Here is a 9,473-nt window from a genome sequence, read left to right as displayed (position 1 = left end):
CCCCAATATCTCTGAGTATCTGAATATCACTGACTATCTCCGAGCATCAGACTATCTCTGAAAATCTCTGTATATCTTATATCTCTGAATATCTCTAAGTATCCGAATATCGCTAAATATCTCTGTGTATCTGAATATCCCTGAGTATCTGAATATATCTGAATATCTCTGAGTTTCTGAATATCTATGAGTATCTGAATATCTCTGAATATCTGAGTATCAGACTATCTCTGAAAATCTCTTTATATCTGAATATCTCTGAATATCTCTAAGTATCCGAATATCGCTAAATATCTCTGTGTATCTGAATATCTCTGAGTATCTGAATATCTCTGAATATCTATGAGTATCTGAATATCTCTGAATATCTCTGAGTATCTGAATGTCTCTGAATATCTCTGAGTATCTGAATATCTCTGAGTATTTGAATGTCTCTGAATATCTCTGAGTATCTGAATATATCTGAACATCTCTGAGCATCTCTTACGATCTGAATATCTCTGAATATCAATGTGTATCTGAATATCTCTGAATATCTCTGTGTATCAGAATATCTCTTAGTATCTGAATATCTCTGAGTATCTGAATATTTCAGAGTTTCTCTGAGTGTCTGAATATCTCTGAGAATTTGAATATCTCAGAATATCTATGCGTATCTGGATATCTCTGAATATCTCTCAGTATCTGAATATCTCTGAATATCCCTGAGTATCTGAATATATCTGAATATCTCTGAGTATCTGAATATCTCTGAATATCCCTGAGTATCTCAATATATCTGAATATCTCTGAGTATCTGAATATCTCTGAATGTCTCTGTGTATCTGAATATCTCTGTGTATCTGAATATCTCTGAATATCTCTGTGTATCTGAATATCTCTGTGTGTCTGAATATCTCTGTGTATCTGAATATCTCTGAGTTTCTGAATATCTCTGAATATCTCTGTGTGTCTGAATATCTCTGTGTATCTGAAGATCTCTGAATATCTCTGTGTATCTGAATATCTCTGAATATCTCTGTTTATCTGAATATCTATGAATATCTCTGTGTGTCTGAATATCTCTGTGTATCTGAATATCTATGAATATCTCTGTGTGTCTGAATATCTCTGTGTATCTGAATATCTCTGAGTATCTGAATATCTCTGATTATCCCTGAGTATCTGAATATATCTGAATATCTCTGAGTATCTGAATATCTCTGAATATCTCTGAGTATTTGAATGTCTCTGAATATCTCTGTGTCTCTGAATATCTCTTCATCTGAATATCTCTGAATATCACTAAGAATCTGAATATCTCTGAATATCTCTGCGTATCAGAATATGTCTGAATATCTCTGAGTTTCTGAATAGCTCTGAATATCTCTACATTTCTGAATAGCTGTGTCTCTGAATATATCTGAATATCTCTGAGTATCTGAATATATCTGAATATCTCTGAGTATCTGAATGTCTCTGAATATCTCTGTATCTCTGAATATCTCTGTTTATCTGAATATCTCTGAATATCTGTGTATCTGAATATCTCTGAATATCCCTGAGTATCTGAATATATCTGAATATCTCTGAGTTTCTGAATACCTCTGAGTATCTGAATATCTCTGAATGTCTCTGTGTATCTGAAAATCTCTGACAATCCCCCAATATCTCTGAGTATCTGAATATCACTGACTATCTCCGAGCATCAGACTATCTCTGAAAATCTCTGTATATCTTATATCTCTGAATATCTCTAAGTATCCGAATATCGCTAAATATCTCTGTGTATCTGAATATCCCTGAGTATCTGAATATATCTGAATATCTCTGAGTTTCTGAATATCTATGAGTATCTGAATATCTCTGAATATCTGAGTATCAGACTATCTCTGAAAATCTCTTTATATCTGAATATCTCTGAATATCTCTAAGTATCCGAATATCGCTAAATATCTCTGTGTATCTGAATATCTCTGAGTATCTGAATATCTCTGAATATCTATGAGTATCTGAATATCTCTGAATATCTCTGAGTATCTGAATGTCTCTGAATATCTCTGAGTATCTGAATATCTCTGAGTATTTGAATGTCTCTGAATATCTCTGAGTATCTGAATATATCTGAACATCTCTGAGCATCTCTTACGATCTGAATATCTCTGAATATCAATGTGTATCTGAATATCTCTGAATATCTCTGTGTATCAGAATATCTCTTAGTATCTGAATATCTCTGAGTATCTGAATATTTCAGAGTTTCTCTGAGTGTCTGAATATCTCTGAGAATTTGAATATCTCAGAATATCTATGCGTATCTGGATATCTCTGAATATCTCTCAGTATCTGAATATCTCTGAATATCCCTGAGTATCTGAATATATCTGAATATCTCTGAGTATCTGAATATCTCTGAATATCCCTGAGTATCTGAATATATCTGAATATCTCTGAGTATCTGAATATCTCTGAATGTCTCTGTGTATCTGAATATCTCTGTGTATCTGAATATCTCTGAATATCTCTGTGTATCTGAATATCTCTGTGTGCCTGAATATCTCTGTGTATCTGAATATCTCTGAGTTTCTGAATATCTCTGAATATCTCTGTGTGTCTGAATATCTCTGTGTATCTGAAGATCTCTGAATATCTCTGTGTATCTGAATATCTCTGAATATCTCTGTTTATCTGAATATCTATGAATATCTCTGTGTGTCTGAATATCTCTGTGTATCTGAATATCTATGAATATCTCTGTGTGTCTGAATATCTCTGTGTATCTGAATATCTCTGAGTATCTGAATATCTCTGATTATCCCTGAGTATCTGAATATATCTGAATATCTCTGAGTATCTGAATATCTCTGAATATCTCTGAGTATTTGAATGTCTCTGAATATCTCTGTGTCTCTGAATATCTCTTCATCTGAATATCTCTGAATATCACTAAGAATCTGAATATCTCTGAATATCTCTGCGTATCAGAATATGTCTGAATATCTCTGAGTTTCTGAATAGCTCTGAATATCTCTACATTTCTGAATAGCTGTGTCTCTGAATATATCTGAATATCTCTGAGTATCTGAATATATCTGAATATCTCTGAGTATCTGAATGTCTCTGAATATCTCTGTATCTCTGAATATCTCTGTTTATCTGAATATCTCTGAATATCTGTGTATCTGAATATCTCTGAATATCCCTGAGTATCTGAATATATCTGAATATCTCTGAGTTTCTGAATACCTCTGAGTATCTGAATATCTCTGAATGTCTCTGTGTATCTGAAAATCTCTGACAATCCCCCAATATCTCTGAGTATCTGAATATCACTGACTATCTCCGAGCATCAGACTATCTCTGAAAATCTCTGTATATCTTATATCTCTGAATATCTCTAAGTATCCGAATATCGCTAAATATCTCTGTGTATCTGAATATCCCTGAGTATCTGAATATATCTGAATATCTCTGAGTTTCTGAATATCTATGAGTATCTGAATATCTCTGAATATCTGAGTATCAGACTATCTCTGAAAATCTCTTTATATCTGAATATCTCTGAATATCTCTAAGTATCCGAATATCGCTAAATATCTCTGTGTATCTGAATATCTCTGAGTATCTGAATATCTCTGAATATCTATGAGTATCTGAATATCTCTGAATATCTCTGAGTATCTGAATGTCTCTGAATATCTCTGAGTATCTGAATATCTCTGAGTATTTGAATGTCTCTGAATATCTCTGAGTATCTGAATATATCTGAACATCTCTGAGCATCTCTTACGATCTGAATATCTCTGAATATCAATGTGTATCTGAATATCTCTGAATATCTCTGTGTATCAGAATATCTCTTAGTATCTGAATATCTCTGAGTATCTGAATATTTCAGAGTTTCTCTGAGTGTCTGAATATCTCTGAGAATTTGAATATCTCAGAATATCTATGCGTATCTGGATATCTCTGAATATCTCTCAGTATCTGAATATCTCTGAATATCCCTGAGTATCTGAATATATCTGAATATCTCTGAGTATCTGAATATCTCTGAATATCCCTGAGTATCTCAATATATCTGAATATCTCTGAGTATCTGAATATCTCTGAATGTCTCTGTGTATCTGAATATCTCTGTGTATCTGAATATCTCTGAATATCTCTGTGTATCTGAATATCTCTGTGTGTCTGAATATCTCTGTGTATCTGAATATCTCTGAGTTTCTGAATATCTCTGAATATCTCTGTGTGTCTGAATATCTCTGTGTATCTGAAGATCTCTGAATATCTCTGTGTATCTGAATATCTCTGAATATCTCTGTTTATCTGAATATCTATGAATATCTCTGTGTGTCTGAATATCTCTGTGTATCTGAATATCTATGAATATCTCTGTGTGTCTGAATATCTCTGTGTATCTGAATATCTATGAATATCTCTGTGTATCTGAATATCTCTGAGTATCTGAATATCTCTGATTATCCCTGAGTATCTGAATATATCTGAATATCTCTGAGTTTCTGAATATCTATGAGGATCTCAACATCTCTGAATATCTCTGAGTATCTGAATATCTCTGAGTATCTGAATATCTCTGAGTATCTGAGTATCTGAATATCTATGAGTATCTGAATATCTCTGAATATCTCTGAGTATCTGAATATCTCTGAATATCTCTGCATATCAGAATATCTCTGAATATCTCTGAATATCTCGAACTATCCGAATATCGCTAAATATCTCTGTGTATCTGGATATTGCTGAATATCTCTGAGTATCTGAATATCTGTTCATCTGAATATCTCTGAATATCACTGAGAATCTGAATATCTCAGAATATCTCTGATTATCTGAATATCTCTGATTATCCCTGAGTATCTGAATATATGTGAATATTTCTGAGTTTCTGAATATCTATGAGTATCTCAACATCTCTGAATATCTCTGAGTATCTGAATATCTCTGCGTATCAGAATGTCTCTGAATATCTCTGTTTATCTAAATATCTCTGAATATCTGTGTATCTGATTATCTCTGAATATCTCGGAGTATCTGAATATCTCTTAAATCACTGAGTATCTGAATATATCTGAATATCTCTGAGTTTCTGAATATCTCTGAATATCCCTGAGTATTTGAATATCTCTGAATATCTCCGAGTATCTGAATATATCTGAATATCTGAATATTTCAGAGTTTCTCTGTGTATCTGAATATCTCTGAATATCTCTGAGTATCTGAATATCTCCGAATATCTCTGTGTATCAGAATATCTCTGAGTATCTGAATGTCTCTGAATATCTATGAGTATCTGAATATCTCTGAATATATCTGAATATCTCTGAGTATCTGAATATCTCTGAATATCCCTGAGTATCTGAATATATCTGAATATCTCTGAGTATCTGAATATCTCTGAATGTCTCTGTGTATCTGAATATCTCTGTGTATCTGAATATCTCTGAATATCTCTGTGTATCTGAATATCTCTGTGTGTCTGAATATCTCTGTGTATCTGAATATCTCTGAGTTTCTGAATATCTCTGAATATCTCTGTGTGTCTGAATATCTCTGTGTATCTGAAGATCTCTGAATATCTCTGTGTATCTGAATATCTCTGAATATCTCTGTTTATCTGAATATCTATGAATATCTCTGTGTGTCTGAATATCTCTGTGTATCTGAATATCTATGAATATCTCTGTGTGTCTGAATATCTCTGTGTATCTGAATATCTATGAATATCTCTGTGTATCTGAATATCTCTGAGTATCTGAATATCTCTGATTATCCCTGAGTATCTGAATATATCTGAATATCTCTGAGTTTCTGAATATCTATGAGGATCTCAACATCTCTGAATATCTCTGAGTATCTGAATATCTCTGAGTATCTGAATATCTCTGAGTATCTGAGTATCTGAATATCTATGAGTATCTGAATATCTCTGAATATCTCTGAGTATCTGAATATCTCTGAATATCTCTGCATATCAGAATATCTCTGAATATCTCTGAATATCTCGAACTATCCGAATATCGCTAAATATCTCTGTGTATCTGGATATTGCTGAATATCTCTGAGTATCTGAATATCTGTTCATCTGAATATCTCTGAATATCACTGAGAATCTGAATATCTCAGAATATCTCTGATTATCTGAATATCTCTGATTATCTCTGAGTATCTGAATATATCTGAATATCCCTGAGTATCTGAATATCTCTGAATCTCTCTGAGTATCTGAATATTTCAGAGTTTCTCTGAGTATCTGAATATCTCTCTGTGTTTCTGTGTATTTCTCTCTGGGAAGATTTCCTCTCCTGGTTCCCACGCTCTAGAATTTTAATGAATTAACGGGAGCCCCGCCCCTAGTGTCACAGGGTGACAGCCCCGCCCCTGCTCCACGTGGGGCCTCAGCCAATCCATGTGATGGGGGGATGGGCGGCGCCGCCCCATTGGCCGGCTGTGTGGAATACCGAGACAGGCAGCGTTCCATTGTCATGGTAATATCAGCGCTCGCGGGTCAAAAGCAGCGGCGGCGGGGCGGCAGCGGACCAGAGACAAGGGCAGCGGAGGACCGCGGAGCGAGGGCCGGCCCGCACCGGGACACCGAGCAACCGGGACACCGAGCAACCGGGGACACCGAGCAACCGGGGACACCGAGCAACCGGGACACCGGGGACACAGGGACCGAGCAACCGGGGACACCGAGCAACCGGGGACACCGAGCAACCGGGATACCGGGGACACCGAGCAACCGGGGACACCGAGCAACCGGGGACACCGAGCAACCGGGACACCGAGCAACCGGGGCCACCGAGACACAGGGGCCGAGCAACCGGGGACACCGAGCAACCGGGGACACCGAGCAACCGGGGACACCGAGCAACCGGGACACCGAGCAACCGGGGACACCGAGCAACCGGGACACCGAGACACAGGGGCCGAGCAACCGGGGACACCGAGCAACCGGGACACCGAGACACAGGGGCCGAGCAACCGGGGACACCGAGCAACCGGGACCGAGCAACCGGGGACACCGAGCAACCGGGACCGAGCAACCGGGGACACCGGGATACCGAGCAACCGGGGACACCGGGATACCGAGCAACCGGGGACACCGGGATACCGAGCAACCGGGGACACCGGGATACCGAGCAACCGGGGACACCGGGACACAGGGACCGAGCAACCGGGGACACCGAGCAACCGGGGAACCGGGGACACCGGGATACCGAGCAACCGGGGACACCGGGGACACCGGGACACCGAGCAACCGGGGACACCGAGCAACCGGGGACACCGGGGAACCGGGGACACCGAGCAACCGGGGACACCGGGACACCGAGCAACCGGGATACCGGGGACACCGAGACACAGGGACCGAGCAACCGGGATACCGAGCACCGATCCATCGGGACACCGAGAACCAGGCACCGAGATACCGCCCCACAGGGCACCTTCCCCGCGGCGGCGGGACACCGACCGACCGACCGGCCGGGCTCCGGGATACGGGCACGGGCCGGCCTGGATACCGATTGACCGGGCCGCGGCTCCTCCGGCCACCGGGAGGGAGGGAGGGAGCGAGCGAGCAGGCGCCGGGCCGTAGAGCGGGCGGCACCCGGGAGGCGGGGGCCATGAGCCAGGCCGAGGTGTCTCCGGCCGCCGCCCCGCAGCGCATCTTCCAGGAGGCGGTGAGACGCGGCAACACGCGGGAGCTGCAGTCGCTGCTCCAGAACATGACCGACTGTCACTTCAACGTCAACTCGTTCGGGCCCGAGGGCCAGACGGCGCTCCACCAGTCGGTGACCGCCGGCAACCTGGAGCTCGTCAAACTGCTCGTCAAGTTCGGCGCCGACATCCGCCTGGCGAACCGCGACGGCTGGAGCGCGCTGCACATCGCGGCCTTCGGCGGCCACCAGGACATCGTGCTCTACCTCATCACCAAGGCCAAGTACGGGGCGAGCGGCGGCCGGTGAGGCCCGGGCCCGGGCACTGCGGACCCCCCGAGGCTCAGGACCGGGCCTCCCTCCCCGCCCAACACACACACACACACTGTAGGCCCGAGGCCCGCCCGTTGCTTTACTGTCGGCTCCGGCCCATCTACCTCACCGGCCCGGACTCGGAGCGGGGGCCGCGGCGGCTGCTCATTGGGGAAGGGGAGGGTGCCCGGGGCCGGTGTCGCCCTCCCCGGGTTAGGCGGTGCGGGACCGGGCACCCTGACGCGCGGTGCTTGGCCCGGCCCGGCCCGGCCCCCTTGCCCGCCCCGAGGCCGGAGCTGAGGCGGGGAGCGGGGACCCCCCGGTCTGGGGGACACTGGGACCCGGGGCCGGGCGCGTGTTCACGGTCAAATAACAATAAATGGTGTAAAACACGGAGCCGGTGTCAGCGTGCAGTCCGGGGGCGGGGGGCCGGGACCGGGGACAGGGGTCAAGGGACAGGGGGCCTGGGACAGGGGGACGGGGACAGGGGGCCGGGGACAGGGGGCCGGGGGACAGGGGGCCGGGGACCGAGGAGCAGAGGGACAGGGGGCCGGGGGACAGGGGGCCGGGGACCGAGGAGCAGAGGGACAGGGGGCCGGGGGACAGGGGGCCGGGGACCGAGGAGCAGAGGGACAGGGGGCCTGGGACAGGGGGCCGGGGTCAAGGGACAGGGGGCCGGGGACAGGGGTCAAGGGACAGGGGGCCGGGGTCAAGGGACAGGGGTCAAGGGACAGGGGGCCGAAGCCGAGGACAAGGGGACTCACACCCCCCCCCCCCCCCCCCACCCTTATACACACCCCCACTCACTGCACCCTCCCCCCCGCCCTCACTCCCACCCCACACACTCGCCCCAACCCTCCCCACTCACCTCACATAACACCCACCGCCCGCTCTCTCTCTCTGTCGGTCTCTCTCTCTCTCTCTGTCGGTCTCTCTCTCTCTCTCTGTCGGGCTCTCTCTCTCTCTCTCTCTGTCGGTCTCTCTCTCTCTCTCTGTCGGTCTCTCTCTCTCTCTCTGTCGGTCTCTCTCTCTCTCTCTGTCGGTCTCTCTCTCTCTCTCTGTCGGTCTCTCTCTCTCTCTCTCTGTCGGTCTCTCTCTCTCTCTCTGTCGGTCTCTCTCTGTCGGTCTCTCTCTGTCGGTCTCTCTCTGTCGGTCTCTCTCTCTCTGTCGCTCTCTCTCTCTCTGTCGCTCTCTCTCTCTCTGTCGGTCTCTCTCTCTCTGTCGCTCTCTCTGTGTCTCTGTCGGTCTCTCTCTGTCGGTCTCTCTCTGTCGGTCTCTCTCTGTCGGTCTCTCTCTGTCGGTCTCTCTCTGTCGGTCTCTCTCTGTCGGTCTCTCTCTGTCGGTCTCTCTCTGTCGGTCTCTCTCTGTCGGTCTCTCTCTGTCGGGCTCTCTCTGTCGGGCTCTCTCTGTCGGGCTCTCTCTGTCGGGCTCTCTCTGTCGGGCTCTCTCTCTCTCTCTCTCTCTGTCGGTCTCTCTCTCTCTCTGTCGGTCTCTCTCTCTCTGTCG

At 44.9% G+C, this 9,473-nt stretch overlaps 1 protein-coding gene across 1 annotated transcript; it reads left to right on the top strand.

Annotated features, from left to right (window-relative positions):
• The first annotated feature begins 6,474 nt into the window (after positions 1–6,474).
• On the top strand, positions 6,475–8,363 carry nrarpa (NOTCH regulated ankyrin repeat protein a). The gene has a single exon (XM_067977299.1). The coding sequence runs from the start codon at positions 6,486–6,488 to the stop codon at positions 7,962–7,964; it is 1,479 nt and encodes a 492-aa protein (XP_067833400.1). The 5' UTR covers positions 6,475–6,485; the 3' UTR covers positions 7,965–8,363.
• The last annotated feature ends 1,110 nt before the right edge of the window (positions 8,364–9,473 follow it).

This window comes from Heptranchias perlo, unplaced genomic scaffold (assembly GCF_035084215.1).
Source record: "Heptranchias perlo isolate sHepPer1 unplaced genomic scaffold, sHepPer1.hap1 HAP1_SCAFFOLD_140, whole genome shotgun sequence".
Classification (NCBI taxonomy): domain Eukaryota; kingdom Metazoa; phylum Chordata; class Chondrichthyes; order Hexanchiformes; family Hexanchidae; genus Heptranchias; species Heptranchias perlo.
The sequence above is the reverse complement of the archived record's forward strand: the minus strand, read 5'-3'. Positions and strand labels throughout refer to the sequence as shown.

Bases quoted from the DNA above. Each gene is read 5' to 3' on its own strand.
- nrarpa (XM_067977299.1), top strand. From the start codon at position 6,486: ATGGTAATATCAGCGCTCGCGGGTCAAAAGCAGCGGCGGCGGGGCGGC.